The following is a 24,979-nucleotide window of genomic DNA, read 5'->3' on the forward strand; positions in this document are numbered from 1 at the left end:
AAGACACTAGAGGTTTTCCTTATCCTGTTTCAACCTTATGGAAGGTGAGTTTAGACACGGCCATATCCCCATTTTCACACTAATGTTCCGATCCTAATCAAACTGCGCTGGTTTTACATTGTGTCTTTTTCATCAAGGTGCCAGCAACCGTGTAACCAGGCTAGATTAGAACAGTTTGGTTTGGCTCGGCTCATATGGCTCAGGCCTGCTTCTACCTGATTCTAGGTTCACCTACCTCTGTCATTGCCACTAGCATACTGGAGAGGCTTGCTCTTATCGATGCTGTTAAAGCTCTGACTCCTCCTGTTGAGGTTGGAGGATCCTTGGCCCTTGGGGGCCCCGCTGCCTGCAGCGGACACCCTGGTCGGCCCTGGCAACCTGCAGACGAAAACACAGCGGGTGAGGAGAAAGCGTGAACAGTCACAGAGCAACAAAAATACATGTCTAGCCAGGTAGTGTGTTTGTGTTGTGCTGAAAGGACCATTATGTTCTGTCTGGGACATGCATAAGAGCCCACACACGGATACACAGATGTAAGCGCGAGCACACACACACACACACACACACACACACACACACACACACACACACACACACAGAGAGCTAGTGTTGTGCTGAAAGGACCACATGTATTCTCAGGGAAACACACAAGAGAATACACACTTCAGCATCTGTGGATAAATGTGGATGTTTACTTCTGATGCCACAGCTGGAGCGCAGTCATGAGTCCCAGAGGGGGGAGAGGCCATAGGCTCACTATTCCATTAGAGACTCGTTAAAGCATGCTAACGGATCTCACAGTCCACTACACTGACACTGACAGAGCAAGGTCTTCTCAGTACTGCAACCAAACAACCTCCTGATTGGTTAAACACTGAGATTAACCAATCAGCATGGCTCAAAGGCTCAGTGTAACACGCACGGAATGCACCCACAGTCCTTGAGTCAAGCTGGACACTTCAATGCATCTGGCGAGGTAACTGCCTCGGGCAGTAATACATTAATGGTCATCATGAGTCTGGGAACTTTCACTTTGATTTGGATGTTTTATCAGTGAGATAATTGACCTGGAAAATATGTTGCTGACGACCAACTTTGCAGATGGACTCGTTGACCTTTACGAGGAAGTGAAATCTATACAAATCTGCCTTTGTCCTGGAAAAACATGATCACATCTCAAAGAAAATGATCTAATCACATGACCATTACAACATATCTATATGAAGTTCATACAGTTTTGATTACCGGTCCGCAAAACACACAAAACCTTCATTCATGCCCTAAACACACAGGACAACCTCCAGGCCTCTTTAGAGTGATACAGAAAAAAATGTATCTGCTTTCAGAGAGAGAGAGAGAAAGAGAAATAAAGAATGAGAGAGAAAGAGAGACCTGGTGAACAATATGAACTGCTCTGTGTTGTTTCATGAAAGATGCTAAGCCCATTTCCCCATGGGAATTCCATCATCTAAACTACCCCACTATCCAATCCACATCATTTATGTCTGGCCCTTTAAAACTGACACTCCTAAAAGCTTGGCAATTAAAGGGGAGTATGGGAGTTTAATTAGGCATCGTATCCCTGGACAAAGAGACTTAACAACAGCGCATAAACCTGTCACAGAAGCAGACTGAGGAAGCTTGAGGGACTAGATGGCAATGTGAAGTAATGGCTAAGGGTCAAAACAACACAACCAGAGAATTAACATCTTGGCCCTGTGGTAATGCATCTAGGGAAACGACTCTTAAGTCCCAAATGACAACCTATTCCCTATATAGTGCACTACTTACAGTAGGGCTCTGGTCAAAAGTAGTGTACTCTATAGGGACTAGGGTGTCATTCGAGATGCTACCTCTCTCTCTCTCCTACTGAATTTAAACCACAGAGGAGACAGTCATCTGTTCGATAGTAAACATGACTGTGTGTGTCAAACAGACAATAAAACACACGTTCGTTCGCGGCTAAAATTGTGGTGTCAGAAATCATACTGTGACGAGTAACCGTGTACCTTCTGGTTTCTGTTTCAGAGTAAAAAGCCAACTCACAACGCAGACAATAGACTGGTCCCGACGGAGTCAATCCATACGTCATGTAACGATTGATGGAACCAGAGTAACACCAACTCCTTCTGTTGTGACGTAGGAGTCTCTTAACTCCAGTCTTCAACCCAAGGATCAATGCATTACTCAACGTCTGTGTCCCAAACGGCACCCTACAATGTCTTGGTCCAGTGACTGAGGAGTCTGGGTGTTTCTAGACATCATTGGGTTGGAAAACGGACAGATGGTAAAATGAAAAACCAGGTGATGTAGATATGCTAGAAGCTCCATCCACTTGGTAATGATACACTTTCATCACCCTGTCAATACATATTTCACCACATCCTGCCACCAATGCATCATGATCAGAAATAATAACGTTCAACTAAGATATAATCCTTCATTTCCGGGACGGGGCTAACGAAGATGTATCTGATGTCCCTCCTGGCTATCTGTGTTCCAAATGGCATCCTATTTCTGACCAGTGCCATTTGGGATGCAGCCGGGGTCTCCAGCACTCAGTTCTATTTTTAAGACGGAGAAGAGGGAGAGGGGTGGCCAGACACATTATTCTCCCTGTCAGACAGGGCTAGAGGAAACGGCTTCAAACTGACAGGGTGTCTCTGTGCTCACTGCAAAACAACCCCCCCCCCCCCCAGTACACACATGTACAAACACACGCAACCACCGACCCACCCACCCAGGCTGAGAGGGGCACCTGGAGACGCGTGAGCTGAATAAGCATGACTTCATGAGTGCATGTGTGTAATGTCAAATATAACCAGGCAGGAGGGATGGGGGGGGCAGAGAGAGAGAGAGGAGATGGAGCGAGAGCGCCCACTTGAACAGAAGACCCTGCCATCTGCTCAGCCCATTATCTATATTAGTGAGAGAGAGCGTGTGTGTGTCTGTGTGTATGTGTTTGACAGTACATACCTATACGAAAGATAATGAGTATTATCAGTATGAAACAGACACAGTATGTGTAAAACAAAATGTGTGTGTTTGCTTCTGGCAGGAAGCTCAGGGGAGTCAGTCAAATTGAATAACAGGTTTCTTAGCAAGTCAGCACATCTGTCGCTGTATATTCAGGACAATTACCAAAGCTTCCCTGGAATCGCTTCTATCAGCATCACAGACAGGTGCTTTAGGCTGCGGACAAGCGGTCAAACACCGCCCCCTGCTGCGAACACGCTGAATTTAAATGTCAATTTATTTTTTAAAGTGCCGTTAGTTGAGGGTGAGATGCCGAAACACTGTCAACACACCAGGGGTGTACCATTAGTGACTCACTATAGCAAAATGAAACAAAATGCTTTGCAACAGAAAACATTTTCCAATGAAAAACAAGAGTTTCTTATTGAACAAGTTCAGGTAGTCCCTCCCCATTTGTCTTATTGATTCTGCTTGGTTCCTAGTGAATAGGACCCAGGTAAGCAGGTTTACTGAGAGAGTGGAGTAGGGATTTTAAGCTCAAAATCAATTGAAGAGGCTTGTTTGCACACTTTACACAACTCTAGGAGCATAGAAACATTTTACACAGCTCTAGGAGCACAGAGGGAACATTTTACACAGCTCTAGGAGCACAGAGGAAACATTTTACACAGCTCTAGGAGCACAGAGGAAACACTTTAATAGTAGAGAAATAAACTCCAGCACACTGGCATTCCTGTTTGCCCCACAATGTGTTTAGTGGTTGGAGATCCATTAAATGCATTGTGGAGTAATATTTGGAGAGTTGCTTGAGTTTCTTTTTCAAGGCACAATATCCTCAGATATAAAACTGCCAAGGTAGCAACAGAACTAAGTCCTTCAGCCAATCAAACACAGGAGCTTTCACAAACGTGTGAGGCTACCATTGTGCTGGGAACTCACATTGACTGTATTTCCTGAATAATGTTGTTGACTTTAAAATCACCCTGGGGGTGTAGGCTAGTACCTCACAATAAAACAACTGTTCATGCCCAATGGTTATCCTCCACAGTAAATCAAAGGTACATTTTATGGCCACAAACTGAAACTAGAGGGCTAATGTCTTTATGTACAATACTTTCAGTGAATGATATCATTTGGCACATTTCTACCCTGACCCCTTCCCAGTGAGAATTCATGGAAGAAAACGTGCACTCTTCATCAACGATGTAGTTAGTTTCAAGTTATGGGAGCAGGTCACGTGACCACTAGTTTTTATTTTCACGTATCAATCTGAAACAGGAAAAATCTATCCAGTCCATTTCATTTCATTAGAGGTCCAGGACGACTCACACAGGCCGTGTGTTCTCCAGGTCGGGTGTGGTGAGTCCCGGTGGGCTCGTATCGTCTGCCATTTTATGACTTCCGCTGGCTCCAAGCTGTATCACGCCAGCCCCCTGGAAGGCCCAGAGAGTGCTGATCCTGGCCCCCAAAACAGTGCAGTCTGTCACCAACCCCCCCGCCCCCCCTACACACACAGACAGAGACACACACACACACACAGACAGAGACACACACACACACACTATAATCTCTATCCGGCTATGGCTGTAGTCAGGGTTAGCTAAGAAACCCAATCAGTCCTGGTGTGGTTGGCCTGATGAGACAGGCCCAGTTTCATTAGCCAAGGTAATGAGGAAGGGAGGAGGCCAACAGGGAGATGAATGGCTGAGCATTGCACTGGGTCAGGGGAAAAGTAACTCTGCCCAACTACTTTTGTTGTGAAATCTCAGCCATTTTATCCAATCGATAGAGTTTCCATTTGGGGATAATAATATAAGGTATTCATTTTAATTCAAGTGTTAGTGAGATTTTCATGCATCGGCAGAGGAGGAAACACCCCCCGATCCAAGGAAACACGCCCCGATCCAAGGAAACACGCCCCGATCCAAGGGAACGCGCCCCGATCCAAAAAAAACGCGCCCCGATCCAAGGAAACACGCCCCGATCCAAGGGAACACACCCTGATCCAAGGGAACACACCCTGATCCAAGGGAACACACCCCGATCCAAGGAAACACGCCCCGATCCAAGAAAAACGCATCCCGATCCAAGGAAACACGCCCCGATCCAAGGGAACACGCCCCGATCCAAGGGAACACACCCTGATCCAAGGGAACACACCCTGATCCAGGGGAAAACACACCCCGATCCAAGGAAACACGCCCCGATCCAAGAAAAACGCATCCCGATCCAAGGAAACACGCCCCGATCCAAGGGAACACACCCTGATCCAAGGAAACACGCCCCGATCCAAGGGAACGCGCCCCGATCCAAGGAAACATGCCCCGATCCAAGGAAACACGTCCCAATCCCAGGGAACGCGCCCTGATCCAAGGGAAAACGCCCTGATCCAAGGAAACACGCCCCGATCCAAGGGAACACGCCCCGATCCAAGGAAACACGCCCCGATCCAAGGAAACACGCCCCGATCCAAGGAAACACGCCCCAATTCAAGGAAACACACCCTGATCCAAGGAAACATGCCCCGATCCAAGGGAACGCACCCCGATCCAAGGAAACGCGCCCCGATCCAAGGGAACCTCGCCCCGATCAATGGAATCGCGCCCCGATCCAAGGGAACGCGCCCCGATCCAAGGAAACGCGCCCCGATCCAAGGGAACGCGCCCCGATCCAAGGGAGCGCGCCCCGATCCAAGGAAACACGCCCCCAGTCCAAGGAAACGCTCCCCGATACAAGGAAACACGCCCCGATCCAAGGAAACATGCCCAGATCCAAGGAAACACACTCCGATCCAAGGGAACACACCCCGATCCAAGGAAACACGCCCCGATTCAAGGAAACACACCCTGATCCAAGGAAACATGCCCCGATCCAAGGAAACACGCCCCGATCCAAGGAAACACGCCCCGATCCAAGGGAACGCACCCCGATCCAAGGAAACACGCCCCGATCCAAGGAAACGCACCCTGATCCAAGGAAACACACCCCGATCCAAGGGAACGCACCCCGATCCAAGGAAACACGCCCCGATACAAGGAATCACGCCCCGATCCAAGGGAACACACCCTGATCCAAGGAAACGCGCCCCGATCCAAGGGAACGCGCCCCGATCCAAGGGAACGCGCCCCGATCCAAGGGAACGCGCCCCGATCCAAGGAAACACGCCCCCAGTCCAAGGAAACGCTCCCCGATCCAAGGAAACACGCCCCGATCCAAGGAAACATGCCCAGATCCAAGGAAACACACTCCGATCCAAGGGAACACACCCCGATCCAAGGAAACACGCCCCGATTCAAGGAAACACACCCTGATCCAAGGAAACATGCCCCGATCCAAGGAAACACGCCCCGATCCAAGGAAACACGCCCCGATCCAAGGGAACGCACCCCGATCCAAGGAAACACGCCCCGATCCAAGGAAACGCACCCTGATCCAAGGAAACACACCCCGATCCAAGGGAACGCACCCCGATCCAAGGAAATAAGCCCCCAGTCCAAGGAAACGCTCCCCAATCCAAGGAAACACGCCCCGATCCAAGGAAACATACCCAGATCCAAGGAAACACGCCCCGATTCAAGGAAACACACCCTGATCCAAGGAAACATGCCCCGATCCAAGGAAACACGCCCCGATCCAAGGAAACACGCCCCGATCCAAGGGAACGCACCCCGATCCAAGGAAACACGCCCCGATCCAAGGAAACGCACCCTGATCCAAGGAAACACACCCCGATCCAAGGGAACGCACCCCGATCCAAGGAAACACGCCCCGATACAAGGAATCACGCCCCGATCCAAGGGAACACACCCTGATCCAAGGAAACGCGCCCCGATCCAAGGGAACGCGCCCCGATCCAAGGGAACGCGCCCCGATCCAAGGAAACATGCCCCGATCCAAGGAAACACGCCCCCAGTCCAAGGAAACACACCCTGATCCAAGGAAACATGCCCCGATCCAAGGAAACATGCCCCGATCCAAGGAAACACGCCCCGATCCAAGGGAACGCACCCCGATCCAAGGAAACGCACCCGATCCAAGGAAACGCGCCCCGATCCAAGGGAACCTCGCCCCGATCCAAGGAATCGCGCCCCGATCCAAGGGAACGCGCCCCGATCCAAGGGAACGCGCCCCGATCCAAGGGAACGCGCCCCGATCCAAGGAAATAAGCCCCCAGTCCAAGGAAACGCTCCCCAATCCAAGGAAACACGCCCCGATCCAAGGAAACATACCCAGATCCAAGGAAACACACTCCGATCCAAGGGAACACACCCTGATCCAAGGAAACATGCCCCGATCCAAGGAAACACGCCCCGATTCAAGGAAACACGCCCCGATTCAAGGAAACACACCCTGATCCAAGGAAACATGCCCCGATCCAAGGAAACACGCCCCGATCCAAGGAAACACGCCCCGATCCAAGGGAACGCACCCCGATCCAAGGAAACACGCCCCGATACAAGGGAACGCACCCCGATCCAAGGAAACGCACCCCGATCCAAGGAAACGCGCCCCGATCCAAGGGAACCTCGCCCCGATCCAAGGAATCGCGCCCCGATCCAAGGGAACGCGCCCCGATCCAAGGAAACGCGCCCCGATCTAAGGGAACGCGCCCCGATCCAAGGGAACGCGCCCCGATCCAAGAGAACGCGCCCCGATCCAAGGAAACACGCCCCGATCCAAGGAAACACGCCCCCAGTCCAAGGAAACGCTCCCCGATCCAAGGAAACACGCCCCGATCCAAGGAAACACGCTCCGAATCAAGGAAACACAGTCCGATCCACATCAACGGGACTGCAGTAGAGAGAGTCAGCAGGGTTAAGTTCCTCTGCATTCACATCACCGAGGACGACATGGACCAACAACACTCTTGTCAAGATGGCACAGCAGTGTCTACTTCCTAAGGCTGCCTCTCCAGATACTACCGCTGCACCATCGACAGCGTCCTGACCAGTTACATCACGGCCCTCCAGCGGGTGGTGAAGACGGCCCACACATACGTGCTACACACATGCTACACACACACACACATGCTACACACACACATGCTACACACACACGCTACACACATGCCACACGCACGCTACACACACACTACACACACGCACTAAACACACACACACACACACACACACACACACACATACACACACACGCGCTACACACAAACACACACATCACAAGCAGACTCAAATTTACAGTACTATTTACAATCCCCGCTTTCTCTGATACATGTGTAAAAATGGAATATATATTCCCTTAGTTAACAGCTGTGTTCGAGAGCAAAGCAGCTTGTACACGGCTATTCAGCAACAACACCAGCTGACGGGTTGTCAATGTTATGAAGGGGGAATACCACCCATAGGCTTGTCAATGCTGTGAAGGGGAATACCACCCATAGGCTTGTCAATGCTCTGAGGGGGAATACCAACCATAGGCTTGTCAATGCTGTGAAGGGGAATACCAACCATAGGGTTGTCAATGCTGTGAAGGGAAATACCACCCATAGGCTTGTCAATACTGTGAAGGGGAATACCACCCATAGGCTTGTCAATGCTGTGAAGGGGAATACCACCCATAGGCTTGTCAATACTGTGAAGGGGAATAGCACCCATAGGATTGTCAATGCTGTGAAGGGGAATACCACCCATAGGCTTGTCAATACTGTGAAGGGGAATACCACCCATAGGTTTGTCAATACTGTGAAGGGGAATAGCACCCATAGGATTGTCAATGCTGTGAAGGGGAATACCACCCATAGGCTTGTCAATACTGTGAAGGGGAATACCACCCATAGGATTGTCAGTGCTGTGAAGGGGAATACCACCCATAGGCTTGTCAATACTGTGAAGGGGAATACCACCCATAGGCTTGTCAATGCTGTGAAGGGGAATACCACCCATAGGGTTGTCAATGTTATAAAGGGGGAATACGATCCATAGGCTTGTCAATGCTGTGAAGGGGAATACCACCCATAGGGTTGTCAATGTTATAAAGGGGGAATACGATCCATAGGCTTGTCAATGCTGTGAAGGGGAATACCACCCATAGGGTTGTCAATGTTATAAAGGGGGAATACGATCCATAGGCTTGTCAATGCTGTGAAGGGGAATACCACCCATAGGGTTGTCAATGTTATAAAGGGGGAATACGATCCATAGGCTTGTCAATGTTGTGAAGGGGAATACCACCCATAGGCTTGTCAATGCTGTCCAGCACATATTTCACATAGCTTGGCGGGGTTTGCGTGAAGTAATTTGCCAGCACGCTGGTTCCCACCAGCCACTACCGTCTAAGGAGAAACAAATGCTCTGGGAGCCAGACAACTGGCCTGGTGAAGTATAGGAGCCTGGAACTGTCTGGAAGCCACCACAGCAAGTCATTCTGTTCAATGCAGCATTCGGTAAAATGGCCCCTAATCCACATAGGCTTGAGTTTAATGGCTCATGCACGTCACTGACGCCTGGGATCGCCAAGTGCCGATGTTAGTTTGGCATCAGAGAATAGCCAACACAAAGTATTCCATTATGAAATCCTCTAAGATAGATGCACAACCAAACCAAATGTAAGAACTTCCTTGTGCCAAGATTTTCACAAGTAGATTATTATGAATTTAAGAGGTTGTACAGAAAAGTACATAATGTGTAATTCATGTCGACATGAACTGAAAGAAGGTGAAGGAAAGTTAGCCATGTGAGAGTCATACCTTGTGTTTTTCTTCTGTGGTGTTGCTCCTATTCCGCTGTGACCCGGGGGGCTACCATACCGCGCAGTGAGACTGTGGAGAGAGCAGAGAGAGACACAGACTTAGTGAAGGAATGAGGCGAACGGCTCTCTGGACTCTTTACACTGTAGCATCTTTGAGACATCGTCTAATGCAATAAGGAGAGATTCAGAGGAGAGCATTGCGCGAGACAGAGACAGTAACTAACAACACAAGCCCTAGTGAAAGAAGCACATAGTGTGAACCCGTACTGCGGTTCACGTGACGGGCCACACATTTCATGTGTATGTCCTCTGTAGCTCAATTGGTAGAGCTTGCAATTTATTTTTGTAATATATTTTTTTATTTAACTAGGCAAGTCAATTAAGAACACATTTTTATTTACAATGACGGCCTAGACGACATATTTTTACCTTGTCAGCTCAGGGATTCGATCTAGCAACCTTTCGGTTACTGGCCCAATGCTCTAACCACTAGGCTACCTGCCACCCCTACGCAATTCCTGGATAGTGAATTCAGGAATTCACGGAACCACCTGCTCGAAAAATGTTTGCACGCATGACTAAGTCACTTTGGATAAAAGTGTCTGCTACATGGCATATATTATTACCATTATATTACTATATTATTACCATTATATGACTATTATTACCATTATATTACTGTATTATTACCATTATATGACTATTATTACCTTTATATTACTATATTATATTATTACCATTATGACTATATGATTACCATTATATTACTATATGACCATTATATTACTATACTATTACCATTATATGACTATATGATTACCATTATATGACTATACTATTACCATTATATTACTGTATTATATTATTACCATTATATTACTATATTATATTATTACCATTATATTACTATACTATTACCATTATATTACTATACTATTACCATTATATTACTATACTATTACCATTATATGACTATATGATTACCATTATATGACTATACTATTACCACTATATTACTGTATTATATTATTACCATTATATTACTATACTATTACCATTATATTACTATACTATTACCATTATATTACTATATTATATTATTACCATTATATTACTATACTATTACCATTATATTACTATATTATTACCATTATATTACTGTATTATATTATTACCATTATATTACTATACTATTACCATTATATTACTATACTATTACCATTATATTACTATACTATTACCATTATATGACTATATGATTACCATTATATGACTATACTATTACCACTATATTACTGTATTATATTATTACCATTATATTACTATATTATTACCATTATATGACTATACTATTACCATTATATGACTATATGATTACCATTATATGACTATACTATTACCATTATATTACTGTATTATATTATTACCATTATATTACTATATTATTACCATTATATTACTGTATTATATTATTACCATTATATTACTATATTATTACCATTATATTACTGTATTATATTATTACTATTATATTACTATACTATTACCATTATATTACTATACTATTACCATTATATTACTATATTATACTATTACCATTATATGACTATACTATTACCATTATATTACTATACTATTACCATTATATTACTGCATTATACTATTACCATTATATGACTATACTATTACCATTATATGACTATACTATTACCATTATATGACTATATGATTACCATTATATGACTATACTATTACCATTATATTACTGTATTATATTATTACCATTATATTACTATATTATTACCATTATATTACTGTATTATATTATTACCATTATATTACTATATTATATTATTACCATTATATTACTATACTATTACCATTATATTACTATATTATATTATTACCATTATATTACTATACTATTACCATTATATTATATTATATTATTACCATTATATTACTGTATTATATTATTACCATTATATTACTATATTATATTATTACCATTATATTACTATACTATTACCATTATATTACTGTATTATATTATATTATTATCATTATATTACTATATTATATTATATTATTACCATTATATTACTATATTATTACCATTATATTACTGTATTATATTATTACCATTATATTACTATATTATATTATTACCATTATATTACTATATTATATTATTACCATTATATTACTATATTATATTATTACCATTATATTACTATACTATTACCATTATATTACTGTATTATACTATTACCATTATATTACTGTATTATATTATATTATTATCATTATATTACTATATTATATTATTATCATTATATTACTATATTATAACCACATGTTTTTGAAGCATGTAACAGCTTCAATTCGCCTTTAACTGTAAAGCAACTCTCCCTCACCATAATGTGCCACTTCACCGTAATCTCCTACTGAATCTTGACTGATCTCCCTCAAAAAAAAGAGTGTTTTAACTTCAGAAATAAAAACACATTCTTAATGTGTGAATAAAAAACCCTACAGAGGAAGTGGTGTAGGAAACTCCTCCAGGCAAAGTCATAGTTTACAATGGGACACCCATTCTTAGTCATGTTGAGAGAATTAACGGCGAGGCTGGTGGTTACCGCCTCGCTTGGCCTCTGCTGGCGTTCGACAGGAAATAGTTAGGGAACTCGCGACGGACACAAAGAAAACAACAGGGTGTTTAATGAACAAAAGGACTGCTTTAATCATAGTGAACACACAGTAAATCAGGGTAAAAACCAGGTGGTCGGGGTGAGTGGCTCTGAAAGCATGTGGTCTTGCCAAGCTTCATCAACCCCACTATACAGGTCTATTGAGGACTGACTGGTGGGAGCACAGCAGAGATACAACGCCTTGGCCTTTGGGGTCACACTTTACACTAAGTTCCATTGGGTCACACTTTACACTAAGTTACATTGGATCACACTTTACACTAAGTTCCATTGGGTCACACTTTACATTAAGTTGCATTGGGTCAGACTTTACATTAAGTTGCCACTGTTTTCATTTTTAAAACAGGAAAAACGAATATGCTGATGTTACTGTTAACTGTTAATATGACAGTATGGACGGGCCGTGGTAATCTAGACATTCATTTTTTCTCAATTGGTTTGACACAATGAGGGACGTTCAAATCTCCCAAAAGATTTAACACAACCATCAAACCATCAGTATGCTTTCATTGTTTTACACAAATATAAAAATGTTAAACACATTTTCGCTAAAAACACTCACAAAAAAAGTTAAACATTCAGGTGAGTAATCCTGTATGTAATATTTAAACATCATCAACTCAATTGCTGAGATGCATAGCACAACAAAACATTAACAGTGATATGTAACATTATGTTAGCCTGATAGCAATAGGTAACCTGATAGCAATAGGCAACATTATGTTAGCCTGATAGCAATAGGCAACATTATGTTAGCCTGATAGAAATAAGTAACATTATGTTAACCTGATATAAATAGGTAACATTATGTTAGCCTGATAGCAATAGGTAACATTATGTTAACCTGATAGAAATAGGTAACATTATGTTAGCCTGATAGCAATAGGTAACATTATGTTAGCCTGATAGCAATAGGTAACATTATGTTAGCCTGATAGCAATAGGTAACATTATGTTAGCCTGATAGCAATAGGTAACATTATGTTAGCCTGATAGCAATAGGTAACATTATGTTAGCCTGATAGCAATAGGTAACATTATGTTAGCCTGATAGCAATAGGCAACATTATGTTAGCCTGATAGCAATAGGCAACATTATGTTAGCCTGATAGCAATAGGTAACATTATGTTAGCCTGATAGAGGTGTAAGGATCGAGGACAAAGTGGTTTTAGTATGTAATAATCTTCAGTGATATAAGTCAAAAGACTAAAACAAGAGGAACACATAGTGAAAGGGACCCTAGATAGTTGTTATCTGGGGTTTTGAATTGCAGGTGTGTGTTTTCCAGTGGAGAGGGAATGGACATGTGTTATCAGTTCAACCAAGGACACATGTAGGAAATAGGGTTACATCACCTCAAAATGAGAAAAATAACAAGAAAATACCAAATGATTCCACATGAGACTCAAATTCATTTATGATCATGCAATATGAATTTTACACAGCACTGTATAAAAGGGTTGCATATAAAGTGTTAAAACTGTTAGCTAAAACCTTCTCTAGCACTATACAGAGCTATACGTGTACATCTCTGGTTTGAAAATACATTTAAAATGACGTTGGATACAGTATATCGAATGATATCGAATGATCTAAATACTCCAATGACCCTTTCCTAAAGAAACAACATGTTTCATACTATATGTAATGGTTTATCTTACAAAGTGTTCAAACTGCTTCCTATGTCTCAATGAACCCTGGGAGATGTACTACAAGATGAGGGGGAGGAGAGATTGTCTTTCTTGCACTAACACTCACACTTGTCATTGTCTTACTAGCAGGGACTTTGCTGATAGCTGCTTTATTGAGGACACTGTGCTTACTATGACTGTGAGATGTGGTTGTCTCACCTAGCTATCTTAAGATGAATGCACTAACTGCAAGTCGCTCTGGATAAGAGCGTCTGCTAAAACAAATACTAAAATGTCATCGTAATAGGGTTGAGTGGGAAGGGGGCCTTTCCCTCTGTGATGGTAAGAGGCCGTTTGGAGCACAGTTTCTGAGAGCACTCAAGGTCATGTTTCGATAACTGCTCTAAACCTCCTATTACAAGGCTGAGAACAGTCTGATCGCCCAGCGTCGATAAGCAGCTGGATACATCATTCCCCTCCTTGAGGTTAATATTCTACCATGGTTACCCTCAATTTTCAAGTGAGGTGGACACACCTCGGTCTCCCATTGGTTATAGACAGGTGGGGTTTGGGAATAAATAGGGTCCCCGGTCCACTAGACTGTCACATTCTCACAATGGCTTTCCTCTGGTTCGTGTCCTGTCTCGCTTTCATCAGCGCCGCCTACGGTGAGTATTCACACCTTCTCTTTACCTACAGTGTTACCTCCTTGATTTAACCTTTAACCCTTGTTTTAATGCTAAAAGTGTAAAAGTAAGTTGTGGAGTGCCTCAAGGCTCTGGTCTTGGACCACTACTGTTCTCATTATGTGCTACTGCTACATTGCTAGCACTTGGTGATGTTATTTGGAAACACTTCCGTACGTTGGACGCCCATGTTTGAGTATGTTGCATTAAACAGAGCATTTACTGTTGTTATAAAACATGACGAGCTAAATGTTTGCAAAATATTCTCATGTAACCAGGCTGCGGCATCCCCGCCATCAAGCCCGAGGTGTCTGGCTATGCCCGCATCGTTAATGGTGAGGAGGCTGTGCCCCACTCCTGGCCCTGGCAGGTATCTCTGCAGCAGACCAGCGGCTTCCACTTCTGTGGGGGATCCCTGATCAACGAGAACTGGGTGGTCACCGCCGCTCACTGCAACGTCGCTACCTACCACCGCGTGATCGTTGGAGAGCACAAGAGGGGCAGCGGCAACAATGCTGAGGACATCCAGATCCTGAAGCCCGCTAAGGTACAGCACAGTCACACATCCTCCTCTATAGCTCTGGGTAGAAGTTCCCCTCAGGCGCTGCTCTAGGATCAGCCTATCCCCCGCCAGCTCAGCTGATCCGATCAGTGATCCGTCGGAGCAACGACGTCCTGTAGTCCTACCTGAACTCTCCATTTCATAAAGGTTTCAGTTCTAACTGTCCCTTCTCTCGCCTAACCCACCGCACCCCCTCTCCTCACCCACAGGTGTTCACCCACCCCAAGTGGAACCCCAGTACCATCAACAACGATATCTCCCTGATCAAGCTGTCCACCCCTGCTGTCCTGAACACCAATGTGTCCCCGGTGTGCCTGGCTGAGACCGCCGACGTCTTTGCACCTGGCATGACCTGTGTGACCTCCGGCTGGGGTCTGCTGCGCTACAATGCTATCAACACCCCTAACGAGCTGCAGCAGGCTGCTCTGCCCCTGCTGTCCAACGAGCAGTGCAAGCAGCACTGGGGGAGCAGCATCTCCGACGTCATGATCTGTGCCGGTGGTGCTGGTGCTACCTCCTGCATGGGTGACTCCGGTGGCCCCCTGGTCTGTGAGAAGGACAACGTCTGGACCCTGGTCGGTATTGTGTCCTGGGGCAGCAGCCGTTGCTCCACCACTACTCCCGCTGTGTACGCCCGCGTCACCGAGCTCCGTTCCTGGGTGGACCAGACCCTGGCCGCCAACTAAGAGCCATGCTGCAGCGTCCCTGTCCATCCTGTATATTGCTATGTCATTTTATGCATTGTTATGTCATACTATGTTTTGCTATGTCATTCTATATATTACTATGTAATGTACAACAACTAAACATTAGCTACCAAGACTGAGAGTGCCACCCATTGGTCTGAACTGAACATGACATTCAATAAACATACTTGAACATAAAAAATATTATTGTGCAGTAATTGTATGAGTACTACATTCACAATGTAATATTTTAGTACACGAGAGGAACTTAATGTAAAGTATTACCACAGTCGGGTTACTGCTGACTGAATCTACTGCTAGCGTTAGGGGTCTCGAATGGTTGAGGGACAGCTATTTGGGAACTGTGAGAGGGGATCTTGGAGGGTTCGGGTTCACGTTTTTTGGCCTAGTGGGAGATCTGTCAACGTGCCCTTGAGCAGGGCATTGACCCTGGATGCTTCTGTGTGTCGCTCTGAATGGGATTCTGTTGGATGATGTGGTTGTTGAGCGGCTTCACTGCAAGTATATTGTATGTTTCGGATTTTCAAATTTAAAAATAAATAAATAAAAAGCTACAGTAGCACGGAATCATTGACAAGACTTAAAACCTAGTGTATAAGGGCTATTATAAACCGGGTATTTTGGATCCTGGATGCTGACTGGCTGAAACAGCATTCCAGCTGTGTGTATATCATCGATATTCCAAGGGTATGATGCAAACATACTTGTTGCTGTTCTATCTGAAAGTTTCATGACGCTATTCTTGATATGCCACAGCAAATGACAAAAGAAAAGCAATAAGCTTCTATTAACGCATGACCTAACCTTGTATCTAGCCTAGCGTTTGGTTTGCAACAGTCACATACAGCAGACACATAACAACATGTGCCATTTTAACGAGGATAATCAGGAAGTGTTAATTCCATCTCTCGCTCTACCTTTCTATCCAAAGTAAAGACGCAGACCGTGTCTGAATACCCATACCCATATTTGCGTTCTAGTCAGCATTTTGAATGTGTGAAAATACAACGTTTTATAGTATGTGAAAAGTAGAAAGTTGCTTTAAAACACCAGGATGTTATACTCATTTTGAGCGAGATGCATATGTTGTGATGTATCTGCTGTGTGTGACTGTAGAAATCACTGCACACTATTGAGGAAGAGAATCAATGCACAGCCACACACATACCTGCCGACACATGCATTAATACACACATGCACTCTCGGACAAAGGACCAATCCAGAGAGCATAATGCATTATACGTTAACTATCTATCTCACTTAGCTTGTTGGCATCAGTCATGTCATTAGCTTCCGCTAGCTCGTTAACCATCTTCACAGCCAGCTATTGTCCTAGCAAAGTGAGCTAGCTAGACAGCTAAGTTTTGGCATGTGCCTAGCTTTTCCAAATATATGTTGTTAGCTAACATAGCTACCTACAGTAGTCCATGCTTATGTTCCTAGTTCTTTTCAATAAATGCAGTAAATGTCAACAAGCACACAATAATCAAAAATGTAAAAATATGATTTAAAAATTGTTTTTGTTATATTAGCATTAAGCTAAGATAAGAGGGCGTTTTGAGCAGAGTCTCGCCCTCCTGGTACTTGACTGAGAACTGTTTGATTGCCCAGCATTGACAAGCAGGTGGACATCCCCCTAGAATTGTAGAACCAGCCTGATTGCTAAGTTTACAATTTTATCAGTCTGGAGTCCCAACTCATCAGACTGGTTCCAGCAGGATGACATCCTTGATGTTAATATTCTACCATGGCTACCCTCGGCTTTTGGGAGGGTTGGACACACCACAGTCTCTGATTGGTTACAGGTGGATGGGGTTTGGAGATAAATAGTATCTCTGTCTTCTAGACTGTCGCGTTATCACAATGGCTTTTCTCTGGTTCGTCTCCTGTCTCGCGTTTGTAAGCGCCGCCTACGTCTGCGGGACCCCCACATTCTTTCCCGTGGCTATGGCCGCGTCATCAATAGTGAGGAGGCTGTGCCCCACTCCTGGCAGCAATCTGGCACCCACTTCTGTGGAGTTTCCCTGACAAACGAGTACTAGGTGGTGACTGCTGCTCACTGCGATGTCAAGACCTCCCACCGGCGAGCACGACATGCTCATGAGCAATGAGGCCATCCAGATCCTGAAGCCTGCTAAAGTGTTCACCCACTCCAGGTGGAACCCCAGTACCATCAAAAATGACATCCTCTTGATCAAGCTGGCCACCCCCACCACCCTGAGCGCCAAAGTGTCCCCTGTGTGTCTGGCTTCGTATGAAGACAACTTCGCCCCTGGCATGACCTGTGTGACTTCCGGCTGGTGCATGAGCAGCTACCAGCTTGCCAATTACCCCAACAAAACTGCAGCAGGGTGCTGTGCCCCTCCTGTCTGAGGAGGAGTGCAAGAAGCACTGAGGAAACATGATTCATGAAATGATCTGTGCTGGTGGTAAAGGTGTTTCCTCCTGCATGGGGGACTCCGGTGGCCTCCTGGTCTGTGAGAAGAACAAGGTGTGGAGCCTGGTCGGTATTGTGTTCTGGGGCAGCAGTGGTTGCTCTACCTCTACCCCCTCTGTGTACACCGGAGTCGCCGAGGTTCGCACCTGGGTGGGCATGACCATGATGCTCAACTAAGAGCAATGCCACAGTTTCCCTGTCCAGAAAAATATGTACTGCTACACCATTCTAGGTTTTGTATATCTATGTTTCAGTGGAGGCTGCAGAGGTAAGGATGGATGTGTTTGATGTATTTGATACCATTCCACTGATTCCGCTTCTGCAATTACCACGAGCCCGTCCTCCCCATATTAAACAGTATTTTTACTACTTGATGAATTTAAATGCTGTGCACCCTTTGATAATCAAGAGACCCTTGGGTATGTTGTGGACCACAGGAGGTTGGTGACACCTTAATTGAGGAGAACGGGCTCGTGGTAATGGCTGGAGCGGAACCAGTAGAATGGTATCAAATGCATCAAACACATGGTTTCCAGGTGTTTGTTGACATTCCATTTTCTCTGTTCCGGCCATTATTATGAGCTGTTCTCCCCTCAACAGCCTCCTGTGGTTGTGGTGGACTGTCAGTCAGTCCAGTGTGAAGCAGGTTATTCATGTCTACAGTTTAAGGGAAGAAGGTCTCCTGTGCAGTCGTGGCCAAAAGTTTTGAGAATGACACAAATATTAATTTTCACAAAGTCTGCTGCCTCAGTTTGTGTGATGGCAATTTGCATATTCTCCAGAATGTTATGAAGAGTGATCAGATGAATTGCAAAGTCCCTCTTTGCCATGCAAATGAACGGAATCCCCCCCCAAAAAAACATTTCCACTGCATTTCAGCCCTGCCACAAAAGGACCAGCTGACATCATGTCAGTGATTCTTTCGTTAACACAGGTGTGAGTGTTGACGAGAACAAGGCTGGAGATCACTCTGTCATGCTGATTTACTTTGAATAACAGACTGGAAGCTTCAAACGGAGGGTGGTGCTTGAAATCATTGTTCTTCCTCTGTCAAACATGGTTACCTGCAAGGAAACACGTGCCGTCATCATTGCTTTGCACAAAAAGGGCTTTACATGCAAGGATATTGCTGCCAGTAAGATTGCACCTAAATCAACCATTTATCGGATCATCAAGAACTTCAAGGAGAGCGGTTCAATTGTTGTGAAGAAGGCTTCAGGGTGCCCAAGAAAGTCCAGCAAGCACCAGGACCGTCTCCTAAAGTTGATTCAGCTGCGGGATCGGGGCACCACCAGCACAGAGCTTGCTCAGGAATGACAGCAGGCAGGTGTGAGTGCATCTGCACGCACAGTAAGGCAAAGACTTTTGGAGGATGGCCTGGTGTCAAGAAGGGCAGCAAATAAGCCACTTCTCTCCACAAAAAACATCAGGGACAGACTGATATTCTGGAAAGGTACAGGGATTGGACTGCTGAGGACTGGGGTAAAGTCATTTTCTCTGATGAATCCCCTTTCCGATTGTTTGGGGCATCTGGAAAAAAGCTTGTCCGGAGAAGACAAGGTGAGCGCTACCATCAGTCCTGTGTCATGCCAACAGTAAAGCATCCTGAGACCATTCATGTGTGGGTTTGCTTCTCAGCCAAGGGAGTGGGCTCACTCACAATTTTGCTTAAGAACACAGCCATGAATACAGAATGGTACCAACACATCCTCTGAGATTAACTTCTCCCAACCATTGACGAACAATGCTTTTTCCAGCATGATGGAGCACCTTGCCATAAGGCAAAAGTGATAACTAAGTGGCTCGGGGAACAAAACATCAATATTTTTGGTCCATGGCCAGGAAACTCCCCAGACCTTAATCCAATTGAGAACTTGTGGTCAATCCTCAAGAGGCAGGTGGACAAACCAAAATCCACAAATTCTGACAAACTCCAAGCATTTATTATGCGAGAATGGGCTGCCATCAGTCAGGATGTGGCCCAGAAGTTAATTGACAGCATGCCAGGGCGGATTGCAGAGGTCTTGAAAAAGAAGGGTCAACACTGCAAATATTGACTCTTTGCATCAACTTCATGTAATTGTCAATAAAAGTCTTTGACACTTGTAATTATACTTCAGTATTCCATAGTAACATCTGACAAAAAATATATAAAGACACTGAAGCAGCAAACTTTGTGGAAATTAATATTAGTGTCATTCTCAAAACCTTTGGCCACGACTGTACTCTGTAAATCACACATGCAATACTGTAGCCTAATTCCCAAAGCTGACCCACTAAGGCTCCTAACAACGCCAGAGTGGAAAGGAAAGCTGGAAAGCTGACCTCCCTGGCCTTTAACTGTCATCACAAACAAACAAAACACACAGGTTTCTGAATAAACAATGGCATTGGTCATCTAGAGTTACCTGATCTTGCCCGACAGTCAGGACATGTCCTCTGTGTATATCTGTTTGTTAGTTATTTAGTTTTAGGCTAGTGGAAGAGATGAGGGTCAATAAACCCACCCATAAGAGGTGAGTGATACCCAGTCCCAGTGCCAGTTGCCTTGGAATGTAAATGAAGACTAGACTGAACACTTAATGCATGCTGGGTAAATTGGCACACTCAATAATTATCGGAATAAAATAACTGCGGTTTTCAAGGGCAAAATTAGAGCAGTTTTACAGAAGCGACAGAAGGGATATGCAGATTATCAAAAGCATTTAGATTGCATTTCTGAATATTCTTATAAGATATAAATATTCAGGTCATCTTTATGGTTCACAGGTCACTTCCTCCCAGATGGGAGAGAGACAGGAAAAGGAAGGACAGATGGAAGGAAGTTGGGAGAGGGACGTTATGATGCCACTTGTGATGAGAAAGTATTCCATTTTACAGAATAAATAAATAATTTATTAGACATTATTTCTCAGTTGGTTTCATTAGGGCTACTGAAGAGATCTTATCTTCAATTAAAACTGGGCAACACAGAGCCATACCCTTATCAATGCATGGTTGGCCTCCCAATGAACTCACATCTCCCAATGAAAGTGATAACGATCATTTGGTGTAGCGTAGTGCTCCTGTTCAAATTACCCCCAGCTCTAATGAGTTTTAGTCAAACTGACTGTCTAAGTCGTAACTGTGGACGCTCTCTCTCCCTAGTAAATTAACACGGCTTTGATTTGATTTTGAGGAGGTGCCAAGTCATTGTTGGCTACTAAATTAACCAAACAAGGCAGACGAAGAAAAGCACCTGGGCGGAGTTCCCACTTCCGTTTTTTAGGGGAAACGGAAGTTAGATTGAAAATTCTGTATCCCTGAGAACTAGAAACATTCGGTTTCTGACAACACCGTTAAGGGTGGCTACTAATTGACCTCTGAGATATCCATTATGCATGGCTCTTCTTCTGCTGTATGCCAATGAGCTAAATAAGTACCATAGAGCTTCAATGAGCTAGGGAAGTACCACAGAGCTTCAATGAGCTAGGGAAGTACCACAGAGCGTCAATGAGCTATGGAAGTACCATTGAGCTTCAATGAGCTAGGGAAGTACCATTGAGCATCAATGAGCTAGGGAAGTACCATAGAGCTTCAATGAGCTAGGGAAGTACCACAGAGCTTCAATGAGCTAGGGAAGTACCACAGAGCTTCAATGAGCTAGGGAAGTACCATTGAGCTTCACTGAGCTAGGGAAGTACCATTGAGCATCAATGAGCTAGGGAAGTACCATAGAGCTTCAATGAGCTAGGGAAGTACCATAGACCTTCAATGAACTAGAGAAGTACCATTGAGCATCAATGAGCTAGGGAAGTACCATAGAGCTTTAATGAGCTAGGGAAGTATCATAGAGCATCATCGACCTGGCCAAGGCTTTCGACTTTGTCAATTACCACATTCTTATTGGCAGACTCGACAGCATTGGTTTCTCAAATGATTGCCTCGCCTGGTTCACCAACTACTTCTCTGATATTCAGTATGTCAAATCGGAGGGCCTGTTGTCCGGTCCTCTTGCAGTCTCTATGGGGGTGCCGCAGGGTTAAATTCTTGGGCTGACTCTCTTCTCTGTATACATCAATGATGTCGCTCTTGCTGCTGGTGATTCTCTAATCCACCTCTAAGCAGACAACACCATTCTGTATACTTCTGGCCACTCTTTGGACAATGTGTTAACCAACCTCCAGATGAGCTTCAATGCCATACAACTCTCCTTCTGTGGCCTCCAACTGCACTTAAATGCAAGTAAAACTAAATGTATGCTATTCAATTGATCACTGCCCGCACCTGCCCACCCGTCCAGCATCACTACTCTGGACGGCTCTGACTTAGAATACGTGGACAACTACAAATACCTAGGTGTCTGGTTAGACTGTAAACTCTCCTTCCAGACTCACATCAAGCATCTCCAATCCAAAATGAAATCTAGAATCGACTTCCTATTTCACAACAAAGCATCCTTCACTCATGCTGCCAAACATACCCTCGTCAAACTGACCATCCTACCGATCCTCGACTTCGGCGATGTCATCTATAAAATAGCCTCCAACACGCTACTCAACAAATTGGATGCAGTCTATCACAGTGCCATCCGTTTTGTCACCAAAACCCCATATACTACCCACACCTTGCGACCTGTACGTTCTTGTTGGTTGGCCCTCGCTTCATACTCGTCGCCAAACCCACTGGCTACAGGTTATCTACAAGTCTCTGCTAGGTAATGCCCCGCCTTATCTCAGCTCACTGGTCACCACAGCAGCACCCACTCGTAGCACGCGCTCCAGCAGGTATATCTGCTCACTGGTCACCCCCAAAGCCAATTCCTCCTTTGGTCGCCTTTCCTTCCAGTTCTCTGCTGCCAATGACTGGAACGAACTGCAAAAATCCCTGAAGCTGGAGACCCATATCTCCCTCACTAGCTTTAAGCACCAGCTGTCAGAGCAGCTCACAGATCACTGCACCTGTACATAGCCCATCTGTAAACAGCCCATCTGTAAACAGCCTATCTATCTACCTCATCGCCATACTGTATTTATTTATTTATCTTCCTCCTTTGCACCCCAGTATCTCTACTGGCACATTCATCTTCTGCACATCTACCATTCCAGTGTTTAAATGCCATATTGTAATTGCCATATTGTAATTACTTTGCCACAATGGCCTATTTATTGCCTTAACTCCCTTATCTTACCTCATTTGCACTCACTGTATATATACTTTTTTCCCCTACTGTATTATTGACTATGTTTGTTTATTCCATGTGTAACTCTGAGTTGTTGTATGTGTCTAACTGCTATGTTTTATCTTGGCCAGGTCGCAGTTGTAAATGAGAACTTGTTCTCAACTAGCCTACCTGGTTAAATAAAGGTGTTCTCAACTAGCCTACCTGGTTAAAAAGTTAAATAAAGGTGTTCTCAACTAGCCTACCTGGTTAAATAAAGGTGTTCTCTACTAGCCTACCTGGTTAAAAAGTTAAATAAAAAAAATAAAACATCAAAGCGCTAGGGAAGTACCATAGTGCTTCAAAAACACACACAGGGCAATTTCCCATTATATCTACCTGTTCATATTATTGTGTTAATGGAAGGTGTATGTATGGCATCTGACAGAGACGTAATAAAAACCCCGTAACCAACGATGCTCCCCACTCACTCCGCTATCCTCTCTCCTCCCAGAATCCTTTGTGTGAGGGGTAAAGTAAATGGTTCACGTAGGGAAGATAGCCGCGGTGCCATGATTAATAGAAGCCATCATTCCCAGAGGATGAAGCCGCAACGTGGGCGCAACAACTCTGCTCAAACCTTTCTCATCTTTTATCATGAACGTGCCTTGGATCTTTTCCCATTTTCTCCCTGAGTTTCATATTTCAGATGGCCCTATTGTGAATAGGCATTAGTGTCAGGTTAACGGATGGGGTTTAATTTAAGTTAGAGAGGGTCACAGGGCTAGATCACTAGCTACTGGTCTGTGGAACTGGTAGAAAGAGCTAGCGCTACACTAGCCTACAGAGCATTGAAATTGTACAGCAGCATGTGTTTCACTTAATTAAACTGACAGGGGACTGCACAGCACATGTTTCAGTGTGGCCCAATGCATCCCCTATAAAGTTTGCTGGAACATAAAAACCACAGTATATTCCTACCCTCTAGCGTTTATCCAAACCACGACCTTTAAGATATTTCCATGTGGAGAAAACATATGAGGTAAAGATACGCTGTACAATATGTCAGGTCACATTGATTAGGACATACATCACCGAGCACAATCTAATGAACTGCGACAACGGCCTTGCGCATAGCATATGAGACCTATATTGGAGAGGCATCGCTGTCCTATTAGATATGAGCTGTGGTTATCTATTCACTTTGCCTCAACAGTGTCATAATTCTGAGGTCAACCAATAGCTAATCCCTCCATGATCCACAACGGCAGATTCCTCTGTTGACAGTAGGTATGAGGGTGTCCTCCGACAGTGACACACCCACACACCCACACATGCATACACACATATACACACACACACACGCGCACGCACCCACACACGCCCTTTTAAACGAGGCTAAATCAGGGAGTGGGAATATTAT

At 44.4% G+C, this 24,979-nt stretch overlaps 2 protein-coding genes and 1 pseudogene across 16 annotated transcripts in view; 2 read left to right on the plus strand and 1 right to left on the minus strand.

Moving 5' to 3' along the window:
* LOC110500961 (neuron navigator 3) overlaps positions 1-24,979 on the minus strand; it is a 508,233-nt gene that overhangs the window by 112,565 nt on the left and 370,689 nt on the right. For all 15 annotated transcript variants that reach the window (XM_036956987.1, XM_036956988.1, XM_036956980.1 and 12 more), the window contains 2 exons: positions 9,680-9,751; positions 236-378 (listed from right to left, as the gene is read on the minus strand). In XM_036956987.1, coding sequence (XP_036812882.1) covers positions 236-378; positions 9,680-9,751 — 215 coding nt within the window. The remainder of the gene's footprint in view (positions 1-235; positions 379-9,679; positions 9,752-24,979) is intronic.
* Positions 14,566-16,162, plus strand: LOC110490653 (chymotrypsin B). The gene is made up of 3 exons (XM_021564127.2): positions 14,566-14,692; positions 14,989-15,257; positions 15,482-16,162. The coding sequence occupies exons 1-3, from the start codon at positions 14,641-14,643 to the stop codon at positions 15,956-15,958; spliced, it is 798 nt and encodes a 265-aa protein (XP_021419802.1). The 5' UTR covers positions 14,566-14,640; the 3' UTR covers positions 15,959-16,162.
* LOC118942887 lies at positions 17,843-18,594 on the plus strand (annotated as a pseudogene).

Source organism: Oncorhynchus mykiss, chromosome 21, assembly GCF_013265735.2.
Source record: "Oncorhynchus mykiss isolate Arlee chromosome 21, USDA_OmykA_1.1, whole genome shotgun sequence".
Lineage (NCBI taxonomy): Eukaryota > Metazoa > Chordata > Actinopteri > Salmoniformes > Salmonidae > Oncorhynchus > Oncorhynchus mykiss.